The sequence below is a fragment of the Heterodontus francisci genome, chromosome 9, assembly GCF_036365525.1.
Source record: "Heterodontus francisci isolate sHetFra1 chromosome 9, sHetFra1.hap1, whole genome shotgun sequence".
In the NCBI taxonomy this organism is placed as follows: Eukaryota; Metazoa; Chordata; class Chondrichthyes; order Heterodontiformes; family Heterodontidae; genus Heterodontus; species Heterodontus francisci.
The window spans coordinates 43,553,164-43,581,138 of record NC_090379.1 but is presented as its reverse complement, the minus strand read 5'-3'; the positions used below and the strand labels follow the sequence as shown (position 1 = coordinate 43,581,138).

At 39.1% G+C, this 27,975-nt stretch overlaps 1 protein-coding gene across 11 annotated transcripts in view; it reads right to left on the bottom strand.

Annotated features, from left to right (window-relative positions):
• Positions 1–1,614: 1,614 nt before the first annotated feature.
• The window catches only part of LOC137373701 (kelch domain-containing protein 1), a 73,959-nt gene continuing 47,598 nt past the window's right edge, over positions 1,615–27,975 (bottom strand). For 5 of the 11 annotated variants that reach the window (XM_068038897.1, XM_068038900.1, XM_068038904.1 and 2 more), the window contains 6 exons: positions 26,840–26,898; positions 25,103–25,215; positions 22,467–22,539; positions 9,971–10,055; positions 7,659–7,711; positions 1,615–2,478 (listed from right to left, as the gene is read on the bottom strand). In XM_068038897.1, coding sequence (XP_067894998.1) covers positions 2,346–2,478; positions 7,659–7,711; positions 9,971–10,055; positions 22,467–22,539; positions 25,103–25,215; positions 26,840–26,898 — 516 coding nt within the window. In that variant the 3' untranslated portion in view covers positions 1,615–2,345. Of the gene's footprint in view, positions 3,205–3,387; positions 3,511–7,658; positions 7,712–9,970; positions 10,056–22,466; positions 22,540–25,102; positions 25,216–26,839; positions 26,899–27,975 lie in introns of those variants that run through there. The other 6 variants (XR_010975673.1, XM_068038903.1, XM_068038899.1 and 3 more) reach the window with 6 other exon arrangements.

The window sequence follows — 27,975 nt, the reverse complement described above, 5'->3', positions numbered from 1 at the left end:
CCTCATAAGACATCCTAGGAATCAGCCTAGTGAACCTCCTCTGAACAGCTGCCCATGCAAGTATATCCCTCCTTAAGCAAGGAAACCAAAACTGTACGCAGTACTCTAGGTGCTCTCACAAATGCTCTGTGCAGTTGTAGCAAGACTTCCCTACTTTTATACTCCATCCCCCTTGCAACACCAATATTTCATTTGCCGTTTTAATTATTTGCGGTACCTGCATGCTAACTTTGTGATTCATATTCAAGGACACCCAGATTACTTTGTACTGCAGCATTCTGCAGTCACTCTCCATATAAATAATATTCTGCTTTTCTATTCTTCCTGCCAAAGTGGACCACCTTACATTTTCCCACATTATACTCCATCTGCCAAATTTTTGCCCACTCACTTAACCTCTCTTTGCAGATACTATGTGTCCTCCTCACAATGTGCTTTCCTACCTATCTTGATATTGTCCGCAAATGTGTCTCCAATACACTCAGTCCCTTCATCAAAGTCACTAACAGATTGTCAATAGTTGCACTATTTCCTGTGGCACTCCAGTGGTTTGCCAACTTGAAAATGCCCCATTTATCCCAACTTTGTTTTCTGTTAGCTAATCCTCTAGCTATGCTAATATATTACCCCCAACACCATGAACTCATGTAGTAAGTAACCTTTTATGTGGCACTTTACCGTATGCCTTTTGGAAATCCAAATACACATCTACTGGTTCCCCTTTATTCACCCTGCTTGATATATCCTCAAAGAACTCTAATAAATTTCTCAAACATGATTTCCCGATCATAAAACCATGCATTATGATTTTCTAAATGTCCTGTTACTATTTCCTTAACAATGGATTCAAGCATTTTCCCAATGACAGATGTTAGGCTAACTGGCCTACTTTCCTGCTCACCCCATCTGCAATCTTTCTGGTTGCAATATAACTTGTTAATCCACCCAAATGAGAACCTCATGATTGTTTTTATCCCATAATTTCTTGCTACTAATGGTATTTGTATTTTTATCACCATTAGACTCTGGTCTATCACACTTTCAAGCTTTCTTCCTGCAGTTTATCACCGAGGTGATAGAACAGAAACAATGGTTCATCATTACAGGTCCTACATTTTACTCAGAGTTAAACCTGCATGAGTGGTTTCAGTTAAGTCACTACCAGTGAGAAATCACAGGTAAATAGCAATGAGTATAGAACTGGTGATGAACACCTTCAGCTGAATACAATCAGCATAGAACCACTACTGAGAAGGTGGGAAGCAAGTTCAAAAGAAAAAATAACACACAGATGACAACAAAAGGCTCAAAAATATTATTTTGGTTCAGTGTACTGGGTGAAGGACACAATAAAATACCCACTTAAGGCAGTGGCAACTGTCCAGTCTGTCACTATGTTCTGGGAGCATGGTAACTTTTCAGAAAAGGAAATTGAGCATTTGTGTCTCTTCTAATGATTTGATAAAGTGTGAAGAAAAGTTTATCAAAAACTGAACTATGAAAAACATTAATTTGGATCTTAAATATCTCATAGCAAAATACCAATGCACTTCATGCCAGTTTTAAAATAAAAACAGTAAACATTTAATTTGATAATAAAAAAATTTAATGGGAACGTATTAAAAATAATACAAGAATGCACAAAACCCAAAGTGAATTTGGGGCAAAATACTGAAACAAGTCTCCTAGAATGGCTGATAATTTCTGTAATCTTTACATTGTTACTCAAACCACAATAAGATACTACTCTGTATTTACACTCAATTACATATTTAGGACCAATATACTAAAAGAAACATATTTCAGAGATCGTCCCAAAGGCATTAATTGTCCACAGGAGTGAGTGTGCAGCCAGCAAGTATTAGAATGTGAATTCCCTGCAATTCAACATATTGACCTTACACTCATGAGGATAATCTCAACTTGTGAGCAGCAAAGAATGACATGTTGACTGACCATCACCAGTGAATATAAAAATGGGTGCTCAGTACTTACCTAATATCTTCGTGTCTTGGAATAAAATGCAAATTAAGAAATGTCATGCTTTACCAGTTTATATTTCACTGATGAAAAGACCATCACTACTGGTTTATTATGTAAAACAGTTTATTTCAAAACCTAGCCCCAAGATGATATAAAATGTATTAACATATAGATATGTTAATTTGTCTACAAAAATGAATAAAATACAGTACAACTGAACAATCATTTATATCAACCCAATTTGGGTTTTCACATCTCAAACATTACATTTGCCTATCATAATGATATATATCTTGTAATATATCATTAAGTGTGATATACGCAAACATTCTTCAATCAAACTATCATCTTAAAATACATTCTCATTTCTCTTGGTGTCCAGCTGAAACCCAGAAAGTGATTTTCTTCTGCACTTGAGACAACAATTGGCGAGGTAACCATGGAAGTTGACTTTGTAAAACAGTGGAATTTTTGGCAATGCAGTCTAAGCACAACCTACAGAGGAAAAAAATCCAACAGCCTATAATGCATATTTTCACATCAGAAGTAACACCGACTCAGCTTAAAAACTCAGTCATTAAATATAATACATAGTGAGACAAAGCATATTTTTGAATTTGACCGATCTGATTCTCACTCGATTGAGGAGTTGGTCAACCCCAATTTTCTCAAGCTAGGGAATAAAACCAAACAGCTGTGGTTCTAATTCCTGACGTGTTATCCTGTGATAGCGGAGGCCAGATGAGGATAGAATCTAGCCCAGCTGTTGATGGCCCCAAGGTCATCCAAGTGGCACTCACTATCAGAATGTGTGCACAAGGTACATCCGCCATAGAGTTCCCATGCATTCCAAAGTGAGCTGTAGTTTCTTCCCCGTACATCAAAGCACCACTTTTGTGGGATATAAACCACCAAGACATAAAAGCTCCTCTCGTGCTCAGAAGGCATTCTTCTTTTAAATGCTGGGTTCCAAATCAGGTCGTCTGCCCTCATCAGCTGTGGATGTAACCTTCCAGCCAGCTGTTTCCCACGTCACCTCTACCTGTTCACTTGTTTTGTGTTTCACCCAGTGCACTGTCCTCAAACTCGTTTTCTAAATCTCCTGGGGTGCATATAGCTGTGCTGCTGCTTGCCTGGATGAGACTGAGTGCCAGGTGTGCTGAGAGATGCAAGGTTACACTTGGTCACTAGCCTCTGACTGCTCAGTTTTTTCTGCTACACCTGCAGAAATAAAAAAAAAGTATTAGCAACATGCTGTCATTACAACTGGATGGCCATGCAGCCTTTGCCTATTTTATTGGCATGGTGCTGTTCAATGCATGGCAGAATTCACAACTGAATAAGGTGAAGATTAAAGAATAAGTGTGGTACAAACTATGATCTGGAGCCTTCTATATTCCCATCTCATGTCTGTCTACCTTTCAAAGTCCTGCTCCAGTATTTGGATGGCCTGCCCCTTAAAAAGGAGGATGCAGCTTGGACTATCCGCCTCCTATTCCTCTCCCTCTCGTTATGTGCCATTTTTTCCTACAAAAACAGAAGCATACAGAAGTACTGAACAATGTGACGTGACATATTCTGAAACACTTGTAACAGGATACTTTTTGTAGGATTTGGGAAGACAGAAAGATGCTTCATACAGAGACTGTGCATGGAAAGAATCAGCAGGGGTTTGCATGTTAAGGTTTGTACTAAAAGGTTAAAGCTGAGCAAAGTGTTACGACCAGGTGAGAAAGGGGTCTCGGTTCCCTCTCAGCCTTCACCTGATCTTACTGCATCAGTGTTTAATTTTAAACACACCGTTTTTTTTAAGCTCCCCCTTAGTGAATCCTTGCTCACTTACTTCCAATTATAAGGCAAAGAAACTAGCCAAACAGGTTTTCTTCGGTTTAAAGAAAGGTTGACCTTTATTAGACAAACTCTAATTCAGTTAACGCCTACAGATACTCGACATGCCCACGCTAACATGCATATGCGATACACACAGGCAGATAGAGACAGAAAAGAGAAGAAATAAAGTGGAAAAGGTTGATGCAATATCTGAAGGTGGTTTTGGTTACTGTTCTTCGAGCTTGCTGTAAAGTCCTAACTTGTAGGTAGGTCTTGCTTTTCGTTGGGGCCCAATATTCTTCTTAAACCTTGTTTGATGTAGGAGATTTTTCTCTCGAAGTTCATGTGTCCTCAGTGGGTCCAGAGGCTTGAGAGTAAGAGATGGGAGGAGACAGGAGAGGTTTTCTCACTCCAGGAGCAAATCGTCTTTTTTCAGTTCAAACTCTTTGTACAATTCAGAAAAACCCAGGTTGCCAAGCAGGTTAGTCATGTGACTAGCTGGTCTGACCATGTGTTCTCGTAGATTCCCTTGTTTTAGCCGACCCTGGAATGTCTCTTCTTACACACAATACCTGGTGCTCAAAGTCGATTGTGGGTTAAATTGGAGCAGGGAATAGCCCTTTTGTCCCTCCTAGCACTGTTTGTTTTTTCCAAAATTAATATGCCTCATTCTTGGCAGGTGGGGGCCTGCATGACAAAAGAAAATGCTAGCAAGTGTACAGTGCAGCCTAATGGCCTACCACAGGAAGCTAGACTGTTACGAAAGTGCTTCCATTATTTAAAATTTTTTTTTGAGAACTTGTGTTAAAACTGAAAAGATTCCATGGATTTTTTTTAAAACCAAGTTCACCGACAGGACAAGAGGTCGTTTGAAAGCCACCTGTGCTGGAGTCCACCTGTGATTTGGGCTCAGAAAACAGAAGAACCCTTGGTGACTTGGGGGAAAATGGTTACTGAAAAGCTACATGTTAAGGTTTATGGAGGTCAGGAAGTCGACTCTGTTTGGACATTGTTTTCAGTTAGTTCTGAACTGCTTGAAGACAGTTGGTGTTTTCCTGCCAAGGAAAAAGAAATTACCCAGCTCACCTTCTTCTCTACCTTTTTGAAGAAATCTGCCAAGATTCAGTGTGGAACAACAAAAAAATCCCTGGTGCCGTAATAGCTCCTGAGGAGCTGAAAAAAAATCCTGTGATTCAAGTGTGCGTTGGCAGAAGAACTTTGATGCCACATTTCTCCTAGAAAGCCTACTAGATTAATTCTAGACATCTCCAGAATGGACTGCTTCTGAAACTATCATGACCCATCTCCGTATATCTGGATGTCAGACCAAAAAAAGGGACAACTGACTTCCTTCCGTATCTTCTTTTCTCGTCAAGAATTATCACGTATTTGGCCATAGAAGTTTTTTTTGTAACAGACCTCTGCAGTGAATTTCTGTATTTTTTTCCTGGGTGTAAGTAATTGGGGAATTTACAAAGGGGACTTCTATATTTTTTTAATCCATGCGTTAATGCTTTGCTTCATTACTGGATAAGTCTTGTTTTATAATAAACTGATAATTTTGTTGTTTATTAAAGAAACCTGGTTGGTATATTTTATTCTGGGATAAAAAAATAGAGTATATGATGGCTGTATCAGTAACCGGCTAAACATTTAATTAGATGTAGTGACCTGTGGAGAAATGGAACTAGAAATAGGAGGTGCACTCCTCCTGCCTCGGTTGTAACAAGACAAATAGTGAAAGAATGTACGGGTAGGAGGTAATGCAAAAGCATTAATAGTTGCTGCACTGTATAACTACAAGGTCATAGTGTAGTACCCAATCTTGCCACTCCTGGTGACTTAACTGAACTTTTTCCAGGACTGATGCAATCAACTTAATCAAACACTTCTCATGGACCCCTCTAACTCTACAGCCACTTGGGGAAAAAGGATAACATTTGTGCTTACTGCAACAATCTTTCACCTGGTTTCTCTTTGAAGCAGGGTCAATGCTGAACATTTTCTTCAACTGCTGTCATTAAGCCCCATTCAAAATGTCACATGTCCCTTTAAGCTGGCCACTATTACAATTGCTAAATTAAAGGGATAATCCTTGTCTGACATTACACAAACTAGCTGAATCCTGAATAAGCAGGTTCAAAAGTTCAAATAGGACATCAGCTAACTACGCACTGTTGGACTTAAGCTGGAGTGTTTGAGCCAAATGAAAAATGTCTCCTAGTAATTTTAGAACAATAAAATGCATTTGCTCAGACAGAAGGGTGCATTCTCCAGTCAGTAACGTTTGACCTTTGGGTGCAAAGTGAGTGCTTCCAATCAAAAACCCTGCGTGAAGATATTATGCCAGATCGCCACTCATTTGTATTCCAACTCTGATCTGAATTTTATTGGTGTATGAGTATGTTTGTACATGGGTGTCTACCAACATGATGATGTAACTGTCACAACTACATGCTGTTTCCTAAACTGGGCTGCTAGACATCAAGCTCCATAAAGAAATTGAAGAGACCAACTGTAACATTTTTACATCGTCAGGCCACAAGTATGCATTTTTCCCTGCTGCTATGAGCAATTTGAAGACACTTCATGACTATTGTTATAGTGTTGTCTTTTTTTCTTACTGTTGCTGCCATAGTTTCACAGTACATTTTCTGTTGAAAATTGCCCTATATCATTTTTTTTGGAAATAGGAAGGACCAGCTGAGGAAAAGCCAAGCAGGTCTGACTGCACTCATTCATCAGTACCCTAACACTGGAGTAGACAAGCAGAGACACACACTTCCATGGCTATCTGAGGAGCAGTGACTGCAAAAGTTTGATTCACAAGGGAAGGAAGCAGTGTAGTCAAACTCCAACATAGCCACAGCAGTGCCAGTGACCATAGAAGTAAAATATTTGTTTCAAGCTGTCACTGAGGACATTGCAATCATCAGCTGTGAATTAATATGTGATCAAAGTAACAGGTGCATTGTTATCTAAAGCCTCGCAGTTCATCTCCTTCCCCATCGTCAACCAGCAACATGAGAAAGTTCTGCAACTTAAAAGTGTGGTGGGATTCCCAAAAGGTAGAGGAGTTATGGATCACACCCACATGTTCCATTATATAATGCCACTGCATACGTGAATCAGAAACACTTCTGCCCACTGACTGGCCCCAATGCTGACTTTGAACGAAATCCCAAGGTCAATAAATGAACACATATTTTGGATGGGTGCCCAAGCCATTTTAGTACAGCTGGGGCAACCATCTCAACAGTTTTGCGGAAGGGGCATAGTCAGAGGAGAAACATACCACAGCCAGCCAAGAGCTCAGAAGAAAAATTTAACAGGTTCTGAAATTTAAATATCTATTTTTACAATCAATTATTCCACGGAGACAAAATTCAAAACACTGCTAATCCCCCACCTCTGGCAGGATCTAGGGCCCCTGGCATTATCCACCTCTTCCACTGATGTCAACACCAGGCTCTGCCCCAAATTCTTCCCCACATATTGCATGATGTGTTTTTGCACCCAACAGGAATTACTAGATCCGCACCCCCCTACTCCCTCTTTAGTTTTTAGTAGATATCCTGTAACCTTAACCAACAGATAGGAAAAATTAGAAAGTTCACACAAGTGAAATACTTCACCATGCAAGTGTGTTAATTTTTTTTGGGCAAGCATGACATTGAAGTTATTAGAAGTTACCCACCCTCTCAAACTGGGGCTGTGAATATTGTTTTGCCATGAACAAGAAATCAAGATTATTTTCTGTTTTTCTAATTAGAACATGGCTAATATTAACTGATGATAAATTTACAAATAGAATATAAAATCAAAGGATATTTTAGCACATTTACCTGAACAGTGAATAGGGCTGTGTTTGAAAGATCAGCACATCATTACAGTGACCCTAGTTAAAAGAATAGAGATAAGCTTTGCAGCAGACTTTAAATCATGCTCTTTCAATTGATACACTGTAGCAACAGCTGTGAAAACTACAATTGCATAGCGGTTTGACAAGGACATATATAAATTCTATATATTAATTTGAACTTCAATCATCCAAATTTCTTCTAATTTCTCCTGAAGCATCATCTAAGCTGAAAGTTCAGTTTGATGAGATGCTTCTGATCAGAACTATTGTTCTGACCCAAGATAAATAAAATAGTTTAGTTTTATACAGATGCACAAATCTGTATCAGTAGCAAATATTTGAGAAAAAATATAGGGTTGCATAAAATGAGACAAAAGTCCAGTTCTGATATTTAAAAATTGCATTAAGTTTTGCTGTTTAGAGACTTTATTTCATAATTATTTCTTCACAGACTTCCATTGGTAACTCCCACCATTGCATTTCTTTATCATCCTACTGCAACTATTTTGAACCCAACTATTTTTTCACCCCAATAAGGATCAAATCAGAGTCAAATGAGCTATTTTATCAGAATGCAATCAAACTGTCAATGGTACTGACTGGATAACTTATCCGAGCTGTGCTGGATGCTGGAAATTTGTTTTAAAAGATGTTACTGATGCATCAATTTCCAGACTGCCATAGGCCAAGTTACATTAAATAAAAATTCCCACCTTCAAAGTGGATAGCATCAACTCAAAGGCAGAGAAAACAGGGAAATAATGTGTTTCAACATGAAAAAACTGTGTTGCAAATTTCAGTCTGCTTTGGATATTGCCTCAGGGACACTGTACTGCTGGTCACTTCCATGAGCAGACTGAGTTCTTTATGTTCAGAGTGTACCCATCCTATTCAATATCTAAATGTCTAGCAGCATAACCCAGGAGCGTAAACCGAACCTGATGTAATTTTAATTGAAATACTGAGCACATCCCCAATCTTTCTGAAGCTGAATGGAAACACTTATTAAGGCCAGCTGCTTTATTTTACGGACATCAAGTGAATACACTAAGTAACACATATAATCAAGTTTCACATTTGAATCAATTCACTATAGAACCCTTCACAAAAATAATAAAAACATGCCAAACCTTCACTATCAGGCTAATTCACTGTTTCTGATCAGGCTCTGGATCCTGACCAGCTCTGAGCTTCCCTCACTGGGTCAGACTTCCTCCTCTCCTCTAGCTGCCTGCTCAACCTTATGTCCTTGCCCTTTTCTCCCCATCTATTCACAGGAAGTGGAAGAGCTGTCCCTCTGACTTCCTCCATCTTCAGTGATTTGCCAGTGGATCTGTCAATAAAATCTCTCCTACCAGCTTGGGGAGATGGCCTCAAGCAACCATCTCCTGCACAAAATGAATAGTAGGCAACCTGGTTTAATGGGCTTGGGATGAGAAAATTTACTTTAATTGTTTCCATGAGGTAGACTGCGAACTATAACATTCCACCAACTGTCTCATCTAGCTTTAATACCCATCTCAAAGCCTCTGTTTTTTTTTTTAAAATGTGCAAATTCACTTTTTTTAATAAAACAAATACTTCAACGTAACTCATTACAAAATTCTTTCCGTGCCTGAGAGATCAAAAATCAAAAGGTGACAGATTTTCTTTCCCCTTTTATTCTTTTTGACAGAGAGCAAGAAAATGACTGAATAGGTTTGAAGGCTGCAAGGTTAAATAAAGATACATGCAGATCAAAATGTTCTCAAATACAATGTGTCTGGTCTGTTCTGTTGGGCCCAATGAATCATCAGTCGCAAGTACCCAGAACTAGTTAACAAGAATATAGACCTGGATCAATACATTTGAGTTTTCTTCAAATCCCTTCAATTGCCAAAATGTTAGAGATTTTTCTTCTTAGGTTCCATAGACGGCCAAATTTTTTTTATTGCATCTCTTAACTCAACCTCTGATGAACACATCCTTAGGAAATGGTTTTAAAGTGGTAATACATTAAAACATCATAACCTGTCTTCTCACTATACGCACTGACTGATGTCCATGTATTTCCAAACACTAGTTTTTATTTCAATTTCCAGCATTTGTAGCTTTTCCTTTTTATTTTACTCAAAGTGGTTTGTTCAGTACGGATCTATGAATTATCAACACTATAGAACACACAGAATTCAAAAGACACTGACAAGGTTCAAGGCATCTCAGAGGCTGTAGCAAAACGGAAAGCCATTTTTACTAACCTACTGTACATCTGTTCTCCCAAAGAATTAAACAAAACTCTCATTTCAACATACTTACAGAATCATAGGAAAGTAAGTCATCCTTGCTCCCACCAAACACCATCACTTCAAATTCCTTTCCCAGACAGGCTGTATGCCACAACCTGCAGAGTTTTTCAATATTACATATATTAGTGTACAACAGTTACGCATGTCTAAGCTTTTTCTTCATTCATTCTGATGTTTCAAGTTCTGAAACGTACAATGATGTATAATTTGCTTCATCTCCTGTAAAATATTTTTGCCATTTTAGGCATTTTTAAGATGCAGGTGAATATTTCCCCATTTCAACTATAAAATAACTTCTTAAAAGGTTGAATCAAGATATAAAGATATAATCAAATGCTCCTTCTATGCATTACAGTATTTTCTCAAATAAGAAATCTCCCTCTTTCACTTTACCCAAGAATTTTCCATTCTCCAAACATTCAATCTGCACCTTGCAGGTGTCCCGTGGAAGTGTTGGGAAATTTGTACACCAAGCCACCGTATCTATTTCTCAGTTTTATTACTCAACATTAAAATTTGACAGATCATTTTTGATGTTAAAAAACACAAACATATTGCAAATCTTTTCAGGGAAATTCAGTTTTTTGAAGTAAATATAAGTTACTCAATTTTAAATCAGTAGTTAGTCGTAAAAGAAAGCTAATTGCCACACACCATAGCTACATGCCATGCCGCATGTCTAAGATAATCAGAGTTGTCTGCTCCTTGAAGGATTTTTAGCCTGATCGTAAATGACTATTCCCTCTCATGGCCTACATTTAGTGGTTGCTCTTAGTTCTTTCAACCACGTAACAGAATTTAGCACTGTCGGCTGAGTGTGTAATACTGAGAAAGAAAGCCTCTTCTAAGGTTATTACTCTGAAGAGGAAAGGTACCAAAAGTCAGAGTTGTGCTATTCATCTATTATAGGTGTATCCTGCAAAAGATAACTATTAACTGGTCAGCATTCAGCCCCAGAAGATTAAGAATGTAAGTTCATTGCCCAGTAAGGAGAATCCAGATGTTTCCTCAAAGAAGAATAGGGGAAAAGGACATAGGAAATCAAACTGTTGAAGTTGACCATTGATGTACTTTAGCTTCAAAAGCTGTTTGTCAGTAACTTTAAATAAGTCTTAAAGTTACAGGCTTCCTTCATGACATAGCCATGTTCAAACACCCCCAGTCCCCAAAATTGAATATGTACACAATAGATTCTCATCCTCTTTCATTTCAAAAGGAAAGACAAAAGCCTTGAAGAAGCTTGTGAGTGAGATTTGTTACCAAATAACATAAGAAAAAGTATGGAAGTGGACCCTCAACTCCTAGTTGCAGCAGAATTCAGGAGGGCCAGCTCAGGATAATACAGCGAGCAAACAGCACCCTACACTTGGTGTGCAAATTCCATCACTCGCTCGGGGCAAATGCTGGAGCAACTGAAGAAGGGTACACTGCTGCATTTCTGGTCTGAATTTCTTGACAAGAATCTGGTAAGCCACAGATAGCATGATAATTCCAAACAATCAAGCCTGTTTTTGCTGGGCTTACCACCCCTGCCTCCTGCGCATCCCCCCGCCCCCCAAAAAGGAGAAAACCCCTTCCTGCAATATGCAGACTAGAATAATTGCTATCTACCAAGCTGATACACTCCCCATTACAACAAAACAGAATTCTTCCCACAACAAACATGGCAATGAAAAATCTGTGGGACACATGTAGTCTCAGAAAGATGCATCAGAGCCTGGAACCCATTCCTAGAAGCCCACATAACCCAGGCACCTGTGATTCAGACTATCCCTTAACAAAGGCCAGGAGAACTGCAAATTAGCAACCCCCCACCACTCCCCCACTGGGAGCTCCATAAGAAACGAGATACACCATCCTGCACACAAGTCTCTTGACACCTTTCAAATCAAACCTCAAAAGACTATTAATAAGTTAATCAGACAAACATTGCTTCCAACACGGGCACAATACATCAACTACACAAGTGTACAAACTAGTGACTTCATAAAATACATCAATTTATTCTTCTTTCATAAGTTTAAAAAAAAATTCTATGGCACTGAATAGTTTGAACCAATGAAGTAAAACCACAAAGGAAAGGCTGAAATCCTTTCACCCTTCACTCGAAATAGCTACTTCAAGAGAAAAGAATTGATACTTGAATCAAGAACAAATTTCTTAAGTACAGCAATGGAATGGCAAGTGAAATGGTAGGAGAGGGGAAAGAGATCTGGTGCTCAGAAGAAAACGGAGATAAAAAAAATTTCATAATACTCCGTTTAGAAGTCTTTTACTTTGCTCATAATTAAATCTCCCATTGGATTGTCAAGGAGTAGGGAGCCCTGTGTGCAAGTGTTTTGCTCAAGAAACTGTGCACGTGATAGTGGAAGGAGGTCCACACTGCAGCTCCTGGTTACATGGTGCAATTCCCAGCATCTGGATCAAGATTTTTCTTTTTAAAAGCTAAGTTGCTAGGCTAAGAGAGTGTGAAGTCTGAACTGCTTATTGGATAAATACTAAATTATATATTTTTTCAATGAGTTAGCAATCAACTGGGGTTGTTGTGGTTTGATAAGTGAGGCTTCCTATTAATTAGGTGTGGAAGCACTGGTATGTTTTTCATTGTTGGTTGTTTTGAAAGTGGTATCTGTGCTTGAATTGTTTGTTATATTGACTTGCGATTTGAATGAATTCAAGCAGATTACGGAAACGAAGAACAACCAGCTTATAAAAAGCTAGGAAAATGAAAAGGCAGCTGAGTGAGTAGAGGCATTTGAGTCTGAAATGGAATTGCATGCTCAAGTGCATTTGGTTTGAACTTTATGTTCAGTTTTTTTTTTGAGTTTTCAAGTCTTGCGAGTTCATGGCACAACAATGCAACTTGCTTGATGTGGGAGTTTCTGGGAACTCTGTTTAGTAGAATCACAGGTTTAAGAGGTGTCTACAAGTTGAAGTTGCTTAAATGCAACAATTTTAGCTTGAACCACAACTGCAGACACTCTCCATTACACAGGAAGAACATTTCCTATAGCACCTATAGGTGTCAATAACCAGGAGGCATAGATTTAAGGTAAGGGGAAGGAGGTTTAGAGGGGATGAGGAATATATAAAAGGATAATTACAATTCTGATTAGAACAGTGACTCAGAGGAAGCAAGCAAGAGAAACTTCACACAAGATAGAGACAGGGGAAGCGATAGGTGCTGAGAAATGGCAACTGGTATAACAGTCATGAGATAAGAAATAGGAGCAGGAATAGGCCATTCGACCCCTCAAGCCTGCTCCGTCATTCAATAAGATCATGGCTGATCTGACTGTGGCCTTAACTCCACTTTCCTGCAGGCCCCCATAACCCTTTACTCCCTTGTAGATCAAAAATCTGTCCAATTCAGTCTTGAATATATTCAATGACCCAGCCTTCACTGTTCTCTGGGGAAGAGAATTCCAAAGATTAACAACCTTTAAGGAAGCAATTCCTCATCTCATCTTAAAAGGGAAACCCCTTATTTTGAAACTGTTCCGCCTAGTTCTAGATCCCCACACAAGGGGAAACATCCTCTCAGCATCTGCCCTGTCAAGCTCCCTCAGAAGCTTATGTTTCAATAAGATCATCTCTCATTCTTCTAAACTGCAATGAGTATAGGCCCAACCTGCTCAAGCTTTCTTCATAACCCCTTCATCCCAGGAATCAGCCTGGTGAACCTTCTCTGAACTGCTTTCAATGAAAGTACAACCCTCCTTAAGCAAGGAGACCAAAACTGTATGAAGTACTTTAGGTGTTGTCTCACCAATGCCCTGTACAGTTGCAGCAAGACTTCCCTACTTTTTACTTCACCCCCCCTTGCAATAAATGCCAACATTCCATTTGCCTTCCTAATTGCTGTACCTGCACGCTAACTTTGTGATTCATGTACAAGGAAACCCAGAGCCCTTTGCACTGCAGCATTCTGCAGTCTTCCTCCATTTAAATAATATTCTACTTTTCTATTCTTCCTGCCAAAGTTCTTTTCTTTCTTCCTCTTTGGCCTCCTTGTCTCGAGAGACAATGGGTAAGTGCCTGGAGGTGGTCAGTGGTTTGTGAAGCAGTGCCTGGAGTGGCTATAAAAGGTCAATTCTAAAGTGACAGGCTCTTCCACTGGTGCTGCAGATAAAATTGGATGTCGGGGCTGTTACAGTTGGCTCTCCCCTTGCGCTTCTGTCTTTTTTCCTGCCAACTGCTAAGTCTCTTCGACTCGCCACACTTTAGCCCCACCTTTATGGCTGCCCGCCAGCTCTGGTGAACGCCGGTAACTGACTCCCACGACTTGTGATCAATGTTACAGGACTTCATGTCGCGTTTGCAGACGTCTTTAAAGCGGAGACATGGACGGCCGGTGGGTCTGATACCAGTGGCAAGCTCGCTGTACAATGTGTCTTTGGGGATCCTGCCATCTTCCATGTGGCTCACATGGCCAAGCCATCTCAAGCGCCACTAGCTCAGTAGGGTGTATATGCTGGGAATGTTGGCCACCTCGAGGACTTCTGTGTTGGAGATACGGTCCTGCCACCTGATGCCAAGGATTCTCCGGAGGCAGCTAAGATGGAATGAATTGAGACGTCGCTCTTGGTTGACATACGTTGTCCAGGCCTCACTGCCGTAGAGCAAGGTACTGAGGACACAGGCTTGATACACTCGGACTTTTGTGTTCCGTGACAGTGTGCCATTTTCCCACACTCTCTTGGCCAGTCCCGCCAAAGTAGACAACCTAATTTTCCCAAATTATATTCCATCTGCCAAATGTTTGCCCACTCACTTAACCTATCTATATCTCTTTGCAGATTCTTTGTGTGCTCCTCACAGCTTGCTTTCCTAACTATCTCTGTATTGTCAGCAAATATGGTTACATCACACTCGGTCCCTTCATCCAAGTCATTAATATAGACTGTAAATAGTTGAGGCCCCAGTACTTATCTCTGTTGCAGTCCTCTAGTTACAGTTTGCCAACCTGAAAACGCCCTATTTATCCTGACTGTTTTCTGTTAGCCAATCCTCTATCCATGCTAATATATTACCCCCAACACCATGAGCTCTTGTGTATAACCTTTTGTGTGTCATTTTATCAAATATCTTTTGGAAATCCAAATACACTACACCTACTGTTTTCTTTTTATCCATCCTGCTTGATACATCCTCAAAGAACTTCAAGAAATTTGTCAAACACTATTCCCCTTTCATAAAACCATACTGACTCTGCCTGATTGTATTACTACTCCCTTTATAATGGATTCTAGTATTTTCCCAATGACATATGTTAGGCTAACTGGCCCATAGTTTCCTGCTTTCTGTCTCCCTCCTTTCTTGAATAGAGGTTACATTTGCAATTTTCCAATCCGCTAGAACTTTTCCAGAATCTAGGGAATTTTGAAAGCTTACAACCCATGCATTTGCTACCTGTGCAGTCACTTCTTTTAAGTCCCTAGGATGCAGGCTATCTGGTCTAAGGGATTTGTCAGCCTTTCGTTCCATTAGTTTTCCTGGTACTTTTTCTCTAGCGCTAGTGACAGTTTTAAGTTCCTCCCTTTTGCCTCTTGACTTTCTACAATTCTTGGGTCGCTTTTCGTGTCTTCTACAGTGAAGGCACATACAAAATAGTTGTTTAAAGTCTCTGCCATTTCCTTGCTCCCCATTATTAATTCCCCAGTCTCATCCTCTAAGGGACCAATGCTTACTTGAGCTACTCTTTTCCTTTTTATATACTTGTAAAGATTTTTACTGTGTTTTTATATTTCTTGCTAGTTTTTCCTATTATTTTAATTTCTCCCCTTTTTAAGCCATCTTCCTTTGCCGGTTTCTAAGATTCTCCCAATCTTCTGGTCTACCACTAAATTTCGCAGCATTTTATGCCTTTTCTTTCAATTTAATACCATCCTTAACTTCCTTAGTTAGCCACAGATGGTGCATCCTTCTCAAAAAGTCTTTCTTTCTCCATGGAAGAGAGACAACTTTTCTGTAGCAATGACAAGGTCCCAAATGGTCTGTCACCTCCCAGATGCCAAGGTAAGGAATGTAAAAGAGTGGGTGAAGTTTCTGGAAAGGGAGGGAGAGCAGCATGAAATCACAGTTCACACTGAATCCAAATGACAAAAGAGCAGGATGGCAGTCCTGTAAAAGTAAGTTGAAGAGTTCCTAGTTATATTAAAAAGAACTACAGATGCCATATGCTAGATTAGTTAAGGAAAGCAAACTTGAAAGGCAATATATGGCTAATCAGATGATGTCTAGATCCTGTGCATTTGTTCCAAATTTAATTTTTAGGCACGTCATAGCCCAGTAGACAAGGAACAAACCTGGTCAGCTGAAGAGATTTTTATTCCGGCTCTTTGGCTGCTTTTGCTGTTGTTCATTTAGTTAATGGAAACACAGACACAGAAAAAAGTTTTACGGGTAGTGTGTTTTTTTCTATAAAATGAATAGGGAAGTGGAACTAATCTGTATCCATGGACATAGCAAAAACATCCCTCTGTTATGAGATATTTTTCCACATCCAACAGACATATCAAAATGATCCAATCGCTGTAGGTACTTACCAAATGCAATATTTTTTACTTGGATAGCTAGATAGGCAAATACAGAAACTACGTCCACCATTAGAATGGGCAAGAGCTGGGTGTAGTATTTCTATTTATTAACACTTGCCCTACACTGCAAGCCTTCAGATGAGAAAAATTTGCAGCCCGAATTGTTTCTCTCACTGCATTCCCCAACTCATCACACCCAAAAAAAATTTCAGACAGAAGCTTCCTGCACAACACCAACAGAAGCATCAACAAAAATGGTTTATAATTGTAAGCAGCTGACTGACCCATCAGGTTCACAGTGACCTGGATAAGGACGCCCAAAACTCCAATAGGATAATACTGGATGCTCACTTTGCCCATGTAGTCCACAAGATTGAAATTAAGATGAGCTTATTTACAGCACAGAATAAACACCCATCTTTAGCAGGTATGAAACTTTTCCAAACTGTTAATAGATACAGCACATGTGCTCCAACTGGCCTCAGCACTCAACTAGGGAGAGGAAAGAATCATCCTGGGTTTCCACTTTTGGTCACCATCTAGTGATCCCTGCTGGAAAATGTGTGGGGGGGGGGATTTGGATGAGGGCATGATCTAGTTTGTTTAAGACAGCCCTTACTGTCTAGGCTCACATGGTTACAAGGATGAGGGAGAGGGCAGGAGAATGGAGCTGGGGGAATTGCTCTTTCGGGGAGCTGGTGCGGATGCGATGGGCTGAATGGCCTCCTTCTGCACTGTAAGAATTCTGTGACGCTGACAAGTGTGAAATGTTTTCAAAGAGGAGAAGATTAGGGAGAAAAAGAATCAAGTATGATAGGGAACTATAATTGCCTTGTAATTTCAGTGCAGAAGTTAGCCCCTACTGTAGCTTCCAAGGGGAGTTTTCAGAAAATCTGAAGCCATACGTTTCAAAATCTAACATTAGATCTCACTTGTTAATCTCAGAAAGAGAGAGATCAAAACTATCAGCTATATAAAGCCATGGTTTGATCGATCATTAAATGGATAAAGCTATGTTTTGTTAACTACTTCTTTGCCAAGCAGATATACAGAAAAAATAAAGTCTATCTGAACATACTAATTTTCTTCACAGTTCGCTCAGTTACATTGTGTGGCAACTGTTCCCCATGGTGATCTGTTCAGATGGGACTGATCGAAAGGCAGAGCAGGCTCAATGGGCCACATGCTCTACTTCCACTCCTATTTCTTGTGACTGAGGGTCGTCATTGAACACTACCCTCCCCAAGGAATTTGTGGGGGGGAAAAAAAGGAGTTCCATTAAGATGTGGGATCGTAAATACTTGTTCATGGTACTATTCCATCCACGAGTGTATACATGGGAGACAACTGTTGATTCTAGTATCCCATAATTGATCACAGCCTCCAAACTATACTCTGTTGCATCAGGGCTGGCACATTAAACTCAACAGAGCAATACCACCCCAGACATTAGCGCCAAACATCAGCTAGCAGACCACATAGCATTGTGAGTATATTTGCATATGTGGCAAGTTCCAGTGGGCGATTATCAATTCCTTGTCAGCATTTGAAGTAGATACAGACTTGTTTTTCAGAAAAAGCAGCTCTATAGCTGAACCAGATACACTTCAGACATGATGCCATCATAACAAGACAAGCAAACTGTGAAAAGAAGGATGTGTTCGTGCCTTGGTCTAAATTGTGCTGCTTTTACATGGATTAAGTGCCATTTATTCAAGCTTGGATGATTTTACTGAGCTGATAAAGGTCTTGGTTCCTGGACATTGCTCAGAATTTTAACTAAAATTCAGAACTGTAAAATGATAAAAAGATAATAAAGAAACAAGTTGGGCCATAACAGCAGATTCTAAATTTTAAACATGAATCCATAACAAATGCCACCTGATAGGAAGAGACATTTACAAGGACATGGATAACTGGCTAAGCAGCAGTAAAAACTGATGCATTACTACAAATGCTTCTCTTATAGGTAAGCAATAGTAGCGTAAAATTACTTAGCAGCAGAAAATGGAATGGTTGTCTGGCGAGAGGGATACTCATAAATGTGGTAAGGAAAAAGTCATGTTGATTTGGTTTAAAAATCCTTAAAAGGGACATGCACCTCTGAGTTTTCCCTGTCTTAGTACTAAACTTGGACTTAATCTGTGAAGTACATACAAATGATACAGTTCTACTGAATACAGTTTTTTTTCCCAGTTGTGAAATAAAACAGAACAAAATCCCAGTCCATTTGAATCATGTAGCATTCATTGTCCAACTTTTAAACATTCTAAAGCTGAAGTCTACATACTGAAGATATTTTATACATAATTACAGATTTTAACAATAAAGTTTGAACATATTACTGCCAAAAGTGAAGAATTGTTTTCAGGCACGTTTTTGATATTTACATGAACTTTTAAATGAAGGAATCTAAAAAGGGCAATATTACAAACTAAATCTAGTATATGACGTTTTCCTTCTATATGCAGTGTTGGATCTAGTATAGCCCTGTGCAATTCATTTTTCTGATAATCTGGCAATGAAAAGTAATCTAAGCAATATAACCAAGTAATATAATCTGAAATCATGTATTGCACTCTTAACTGATCTGCTACAATAATCACCCTACTTTAACTACACATTTTACTATAATAATTTTTCCCACCTTGTATTGAGCTACGAAGCAGTCTACATTTCCTTGCCCTGCACTCTCCATCTGCCTTTGCTTTCCTCACCTCATCAAAACCTTTGTCTCATGACTTGCTGTTGGTAAACTCCTGCCTGGTCTGCTTCACCGTAGAACATGGAGTAGGCTTTCCTGACTCGAACTTGTTGAAATCCTAGCTTGCAACCTGATGCTTTTTTTTTGTACAGACTGTAACAGTGCTCTATTACGCTTGGTAGCTGCTAATCTAAAACGGTGCAAAATGTCACTGCTGTACCTAGTATAAATGCTATTACAGAATGTTTCAAATATTTATTCATATAATACATACAAGACGGGAATTTTTAATAAAAGCCAAACCACAATGCAAAAATGCTCATTAGTATGGCACATACAGAAACTTTAATTGCAAAGTGAAACATGCTAGGGTTGCATTTACAACAGTAATTAAAACTAGCAATGTAAACAACACCCCACATCAACATTAATATATAGAAACCATTCAAACTGCAGAAATATGTACAGTTCATCAAGTACTGCTCTAATTTAAGAATCCAATCTGCAAACAATTAGTGCAATTTTTTCAGGGCAAGGTCAAGCTTGACTTTTAATACTTGCAAATTAGTTTAAAATCTGCATTTTGTACTAGTGCTAAGCATTTGGATATTTTTGGCATGATCTTAATCTACTGTACCATTAAGCCATGAATAATTCCTCTGAACGAAAAATGGGAGAATGCCCTTTTTTGTTTAAAAATACACAATTAACTGCTAATGAAATGGTATTCTCAGAAACTGCACATTTTAAAGATACCTGGCCATAATTTTAATCGTGGATTACACAAAAAAAGAGATTCTCCCATTTATAGACATTTCGGGCTGTAATTCAGTAATAAAACACGAGGCAAATTTTCACTATTATTAGGAAGTTATTGTGAAGCAATTCAGTTCCAAACTCATGCCCTGCTCATTTATTTAATTTATTTAAGTTTTGTAAGTATTTACAATACTCATTATAATCATGTACAGTAACTTTGGTCCCCTTCAGTGTTTCTGATGACACTGAAAATCTCCAAAAGCATTTTTACTGCTCTTAACTCAAAGATGAGGTAGATTTGTAACTGGTTACTAAGTTGATTAAATTTTTTGCTGTCTGATTACATCTTTAGCTTTTAATCTGATAAAGCACTGAAAAACTTCATGATCTGAAATTCCATTTAATATTGTCATGTAGCCAACTTTAACAAATATTTCACTAGACACATGACCAACTACAAAACTATATCATCTTCAGTACTAAAGCAGCTCATGCTGTGTAACCGAAATCTTTACTTTTAGAATGTGGTTGGCAGATGGAAGAGAAATGTAAAAGCAGTACTGGTAGAAATGCTACATTTCTTTTGTTCCATATAGTTGAAGGCCAAATAGCACCATCTCTCACATTCAATACCAAAATCTAAAAATAAATTTCCAAAATTAATGCAAATAGTTAGTGCTTAAATACACAATGTTTGCAAATGCATAGTGCCATACAGTGATGGTCCTTTGCATATCCGTTTTCTAAACAAACCAAGCAGATGCTGTTTGAACATTCAGGGATTGTGACGTAATGCTATGTTCTATGTAAGAGGAGGAGATTTGGACCATTTCAAGTTTCTGTACTTTAGAAATTTCTGATGCAAAAAAATGCTTCAAATTTATTTACCATCTGATTAAGTGTTCAAAATTAAAGACAACAGATTAATAGGTTAATAAATGTATAACGAGAACAGAAACAGCCATCTAGTCAAAATAAAATGCAAATTTTGCAAATATTCCTCTATTTATTCCATTGGTTCTGTCAAATCACGCACAGCCTGTAGCTGAGGGGGCAATCCAGCAACTTGTTCCAAGGCTTAAGCAAAGCTCCCAGGAGAAATTTGTTAAGCATGCAAGAGCAGCTTGATAACACTCTCCTTGAGATTTTCTTTTCTTTGGGAAGCATCTGCTCATTATTTCCTCACACTTATATGGTGAGATTGTGTGAGACACACACAAAAGAAAATGCAACCTGTATCCAAATACCCTAATGCTGTGCCACAACTAGAAGTTTGACAAATATACACTGTAAGTGAATTAGTCGGAATAATGATTAATTGATTGGTCCCAAATGAAAATAAACCTATGAATTATATAAGGTGAAATTAAACCAGAATTAATTCATAGAAAAAAAGACTGGAGGTTAAAGGTTTGAAATAGATTTTAAATGACTAGAGTATGCTCATCTTACTTTGCTGTAGTTTTATTTTATTACAAGAATATCTGACATTAGTCTAGCACTCAAAAGGGGCACTGATCATCTCCCCTCGTCCTTTGTTCCACTACCTAAAAATTTGGAAAGCCACAAATTCACATTCATAACCCAGTTTTTTTTTAAGTTCTAAGAAAGATACAATCCATTATTTGTAGTGATCTATTTCTATATGCAACTACCATTTGATAAGGTTTCATACAGTGAAATGTCTTTATTGTATTTTTGCTTCAACTAATTCAAGTAGCACACGAGCGAAAATTTCGACTTGATCAAGTAATTTTTTTTTTTTGCTTGTCCCTACTTCATTTTGTATCTCCTAACAAAATGATTTTTTAGTTAACTTGCAGTTTAATTTAATGATATAATGAAATATGACTCAACTAAAAGTTGAGCACGTTACTTGGGAGCAGCATACACTGTTTTCACATATCAGACAAACTAGCAACTGATGTTCTCTGCTACCTCTGGTAAAACAGCCTAGAACTGACTTACGTAATAATTCAGCTGGAGACAAAAACCTTCCAATTTTCCCTCCTTCCCTGTGGGAAAGACCAAGCCTTTCTTCACCACATCCCATCATGGTGCAGAAGAGATTAGGAACTTGGCTTGCAGGTAACTGCAGATGCAAGCTAAACTGTATATCACCAGATATTAGTGCTCTAATTAGATTTGTTGTTTTAAATTATCAGTTATCTCTACACTTTTTTCCAAATTAAATTAGGAATTACAATAAATTAACTAATTTGTACTTCAAAACAAACTGCTTAGAACTGGTCAGTGCACCTTGAGTGTTAGAAATTCTGCATAGGCTCAATGATATAAAGCAAATTGCCTATTTGTTACTACATACATAAATTGACAGAAATTTTACCTTCATAGTCTTCTTGTACCTGTCCACTGCCTAAGTATTGAAATATGGCTAAATCTGAGAAAATTCTATTAAATAATAAAAATTACTAAATATTGTTTATGTGCACTATAAACAGTGTTGCATTCTTCAGCAGAAACTTTTACTGCCTTGTTTTTACCTTGGTCTATTCCTAGGACAGTGTTCCAGTTGCCTCCATTCAGTAGCGCCAACACTGTATATCCATGCATCACCTGAAAACAAGGGGTAACACTGCTTACTTAAAAGTTAATTTATCAATAAATCTGAGGTCACCTTGCTAATAACAAGTTACAGTAGTAAGTGGAATAAAGATAGATTTCCTACATCTAGGTGTAATGGTCATTGTTTAAGAATTAGACTTCACATCCCATTTATGAGACAAGAAATGTACCAGGAAAAACAGGTCAAGACAGAAACTTGTGGTCATTGCTTTTGACTGAAAGCTGAAGGATGCAAAGACGATTTACAAACATGATATCAGAACTGCAAGATTATACCATCAGGAAAGGATGAACAGGCTGGGCTTCCTGTCTCTTCAAAAGGGAAGACTGAGGAGTGACCAAATAAGAACTCTTTAAAAGTATGACTCCACAGCCCAAACAAAAATGAATAGGGGTGAAGTAGCACCATTGTAACAGAATGGTCCCCACTCAGACACCAACAGATAGCAATGGTTTCCACATCCTGGACCATTACATGGTCATACCAGCGGAGAGGACCCTTCATTACCTGACAGAGATTCAAATGTGATGAGTTTTTACCCTACTCTCTCTCTGTAGTGAGAGAGGAAAAATCAACCAAAGAGCACAGAAAGCCAGGGCCAGCCAGAGGTTGAGAGATACGGTCCAGCTAAGTAGAAGAATCCTGCTGAGTAACAACTTGAACAACCACTGCAGCACAGAAATTGCTAGGTGGTTTTGAACTCTCCATCCTTGAAAATAAACCAGGAATCACACCACCAACTTTAGGCTGAGTTTTAAACACAGAAGGCTACAACACTTTAGAAACTCCAAGACAAGGAATATTCAGGCCTGCAACACTGTTCTAAAATTTCCTCCTGAAAGAAACTCTGAAGTTTTTTTTAAGCAATGGACTCTTGTACAGTAATTTGGCCTCTAATTGCACCCGACCCTTTTCTCTCTATTTTTGTGTGTGCACACGTGTGTGTGAGTGCATGCGTGGGTGAGGCTGTGACCATTTTGGGAATTGTTTAGAAATAAATAGTTAACTTTTTGTTATTCGTTTCGCTGTTTATTTGACCCTAAAAACACTCAGGAACTAACACCATTTTTAACAAAACACTATCTGCAGTCAGTTGGGAGGTAAAAAATAGAAGCCACCCACACCATTTATCACCTGTAATACCATCTTATAACCTACACTACTGAATCCTGACCAGCTACATTCTACAGATCGCATGGTTCCAGAACTGGGATCGTTATGTTCCATATACCGTTTATCTAATGGTCTATATCCATAGAATCTTCAGCCCCATTCTTAAATAGATAATTATGCAGCAGCTCAAGAATTAATACAGCAATAAACACTACTCTCAGGGGGAGACATTTTCTCATCTTTAATTTAACTTGAGAATTCCTAAATTTTATTCTTGTATCATGAAAATTTAGGAAATTTTATGAACATGAAAAAGATATTTGGCTCAATGTTTACCCAACATTCTCTAGTTGTCATAACACAAGTTATATAACTTGTTCACATTTACATTATGCATGCATCTTAATCCTTCCAAGATCTGCCAAATAGAAAGTAGCTCAGCGCTGACCATCACTTTAAGAATATACCATCCAAGAAACTTTCCCCAGTTCATTAATGCCTCTTAGAAGTAGCGCTTCCAATACCGTGTGCTAAACATAGCCTTTTCAATTAATTACCTTGTGTTTTTATGCTAGATATTTTCCTTGTGTTTAGCACCGCTTCCATAAGTGAGTCTGTACACTTTGTACCCAGGACTACGTCTTTACCTGCCCAGTATCTAGGCTAAATGGGGCAAGCCCATGAGTTAAACAGTAAATCCTTAGTGTAATATATTCAGTAAGTTGAAGTACATGTCAGCATACGCCTTTCTCAAATTGGGAAATAAACTCTATTACACCTTTGCTATAATTGCTGATTTTGTTGAATAGTTAAATCAACAGTATTAATTACAAACCTTATATACATGTAAGAATAATAAAGACACTTCCCTTCCACTAACATGCAACATTAGAATAAACCACTGAAATAGGATGCATTATATCTCTTGTAGCTTGCTACCATGGTCTCTCTGGTCTACCGCATCATCATAAGCTTCAAAAACGACTGACTGGTAGGGTTGCCCAGCAGTTTCTTGGAATGGAGCAGCCCACAAGGCTTTTGCACATTATATTTTCCACAACAGCATTGTCTCCCTCCCCACTTTATGATGCATCCCCATGCGCACAGAGAGACGGGACCAGATTGTGTGCTGGAAACAAATGGCAGTTGATGGGGGCCTCCAGAGTTGGAGTCTGGGAGGGCACGAATGATTGGGGAACGGAGTCTGGTAAAGAGAGGAGTGGAGAGGCAGGGACTGGGGAAATGAGGTTGTGGGGAGAGGGAGAAGAGTTTGGGAGAATTTGGGGCTTGGTGGTCACTGAAACTGTACCCCATCAGTACCTGAGGAGAAAGGGAAACTGGAGAAAAAGAAAATGCATCTAGCAACACTTTTCCAAGAAAAAGGTCTAGCTGCAGCAATATTGTTTGTGTAAGAGAAAACAATTGTCTATAAACACTTACTAAGAGGCTGACTTTCTGCACTTAGCCCTCCAAAAAGAAAAAGCTGATCATCTGTCACAGGAGTCAGAGTGTGCCATGAACGACCCTGTGGACGTATTCCTTTAACAGCAATTCTAAGAGGAGAACATAGAGTAGGAAAAATGTATTACATGCAAGTCATCCCCATTCAAAAACCACACCGATAAATGAATTTAAAAATGTATATATGCACACATTTAACTTGTTCAAACAATAGATTTTTATTCACCTTTATGCCAGACATTTGCTGTGATATCCTCAGTTTGGCAAGATCCCTAACTGGATAAGAAATTTTGATATTGCTAGTGTCTATCTCCAAAACATTTATGTAAATGGAAATGAGGTCCCCACCACTACCAATCTGAAACATATCCATTTACACCTACTCTGGTTTTTGCCTCCAGCCATCTCTTTAGCCATGTAGTTAAGTTTCCTTTAACACCATGTGCCTTAATAGGTCTCTTATACGATACCTTGTCAAACACCTTCTGAAAATCTGCACACACATCCACATTATCCAAATACTCTGTCTTACTTACAAAATTCAGTTAAATCAGTCAAGCATGACTTGCCCTTTATATATATCCATACTGACCATCATTCATTAGTTCATGCTTAAGTGTTTACTAACTTGATCCTGCATTATCGACTAGAGTCAGGATTTTCCTCTTTGGTGGCAATCTGCTGGAAATTAAACTAGTTAAAGAGAATCCAAGATAAAAGGCGTTGGATCAGAAAATAGCTCATTTCAGTGGGATGAAAGTGGACTAGCACAGACTAACTCATTGGGAAAAAAATGGCAAATCAAATAACAGCGAGATGTTCAAATAAGAGAATAAGATGAAAAACTAGGAAGTGCATAAAAGACTCCGGTTCCTTGGATAAGCTTCCAACCACATATCCCCACCATCACTAAGACTGCCTATTTCCACCTCAGTAACATCGCCCAACTCTGCCCCTGCTTCTGCTCATCAGCTCCTGGATCCTGCATCCATGCCTTTGTTACCTCTAGACCTGAATAGCCCAATGCATTCCTGGGCAGCCTGCCACATCCTATCCCTCCATAAATTTGAGGTCATCCAAAACTCTGCTGCCCAAGTCCTGCCTTGTACCAAGTCCTGTTAACCCATCATCCCGGAGCTTGCAGAACTGCACTGTATCCTCATTCAGCTACGTCTTGATTTTAAAATTCTCTAGTTTTCAAATCTCTCCATGGCCTCGCCCTCCCTCGCTCTACTCTCCTTCAGCTCCATAAGATAGTTGCGCTCCTCTTGAGCATTTGCAATTTTAAATGCTCCACCATTGGTAGTCTGCCTTCAGCTACCAAAAGCCCTAAGCTCTAGAATTCCCTCTGTGCCCCTCTACCTCTTTCCTTCTTTAAGAGGCTGCTTATATCTACTTCTTTGACAAAGCATTTGGTCAACTGTCCTAACATCCCCATATGTGGCTGTGTGTCAAATTTTGTTTTATAATGCTCCTGTGAAACACCTTGGGACATTTTACTACATTGAAGGCGCTATATAAATACAAATTGTTGCTCCCTGTAGATTAATAATGTTTCAAACCACTGGTGGCTTTGGAAATGAAAAGAGCATAATTAGATTAAGATCAAAATTAAAATTAAGCATCTACACTGTCGCTAATAGAAACAAAACTGAAGAAAAAAGTTTACTGCCTTTTAAACATGATTTAAGTTATGCAGAAAATCAAACTACTTACTCTCCCGACCAAGTCCATGTATCTAAGTCCAAGCAGTGCAAATCATTAATTCTTGTTTCCTGAAAGTCAAGGGAGAATGTGTGTTAAACAAATACATTTTACATATCAATGGAAGTGCCTACCTTGTACAGTCTTCCCCAATTGTTAAAGAAACCACAATTTACCTACCTACCACAGCAGTAATTAAGATACAAATGAAATAATATTCTTAACAGTTCTTAATTATGACCCTCCTTTACAGCACCATATAGATTCCCATTAGTTCACAAATCAAATTGGATTTTTTTCTCCTCCCAAAAGCAAAAAAGTTTATTAAAAAAAAGCAAAACAATGCGAAGGCTATACACTACATATCACAGAGCAACACTTAATTCAAGTACATTGTATTTTAAAAGCTATAATTTCAGCCAAAGTGATTCCTGACAACGCAGCCAGCCACTGACTTCATTAGGCTGCGCCAAGGTGTGCATATGCACAGATGGGCTCCTGCTCTCTGCGCGTGTGCTGCATTCCGACTTGCCAGCACTGGTTAATGCATGCGCCGATGACGTCATCGCGTGACGTGTGCACCTTCGGGCAATGCGCCTGGTCGGCCTCTGCGCATGCGCTTTACGCATACAGCAATGCAACGCCAACGGGTATTCACCCATGCATCAAGCTCCGCTCCCCCCCTCGCTGCTCTCTCCGGCCGCTCCACTCTTTCCGGGCGCTCCGCTCCCCACCCTCCCCCGGCCTGCTCGCTCTGCTCCCCACCCGCCCCCGGCCCGCTCTGCTCCCCACCCCCACCCCCTTCGTGGCCCACTCACTCGCTCTCTCCCTACCGCCATTGTGTGCTGCCATGTGTTTAGGTTAGGTTGCCTTCGTGTGATTATTTGAGCAGCGCCATCTTTAGTCCTGGCAGCTGCCTGAAGTCGCAGAGAGACGTTTTAGTGGCATATGCTGTATTTGCGCATGTGCCACTGCAGCGCCTCCTAGTGGTAGCATTGTCAGCAAAAGCAGCCTTTAAAATATGGCAAGGAGACAGAACAAATGTACCTCCTGTTTCGAGTGCATGCTATGAATCATGTTCCAAAAGAAGAGTACAGTATAACTCTGGACCATGACCCCACCACCGAACATCAAGCCACCGTCCAAAG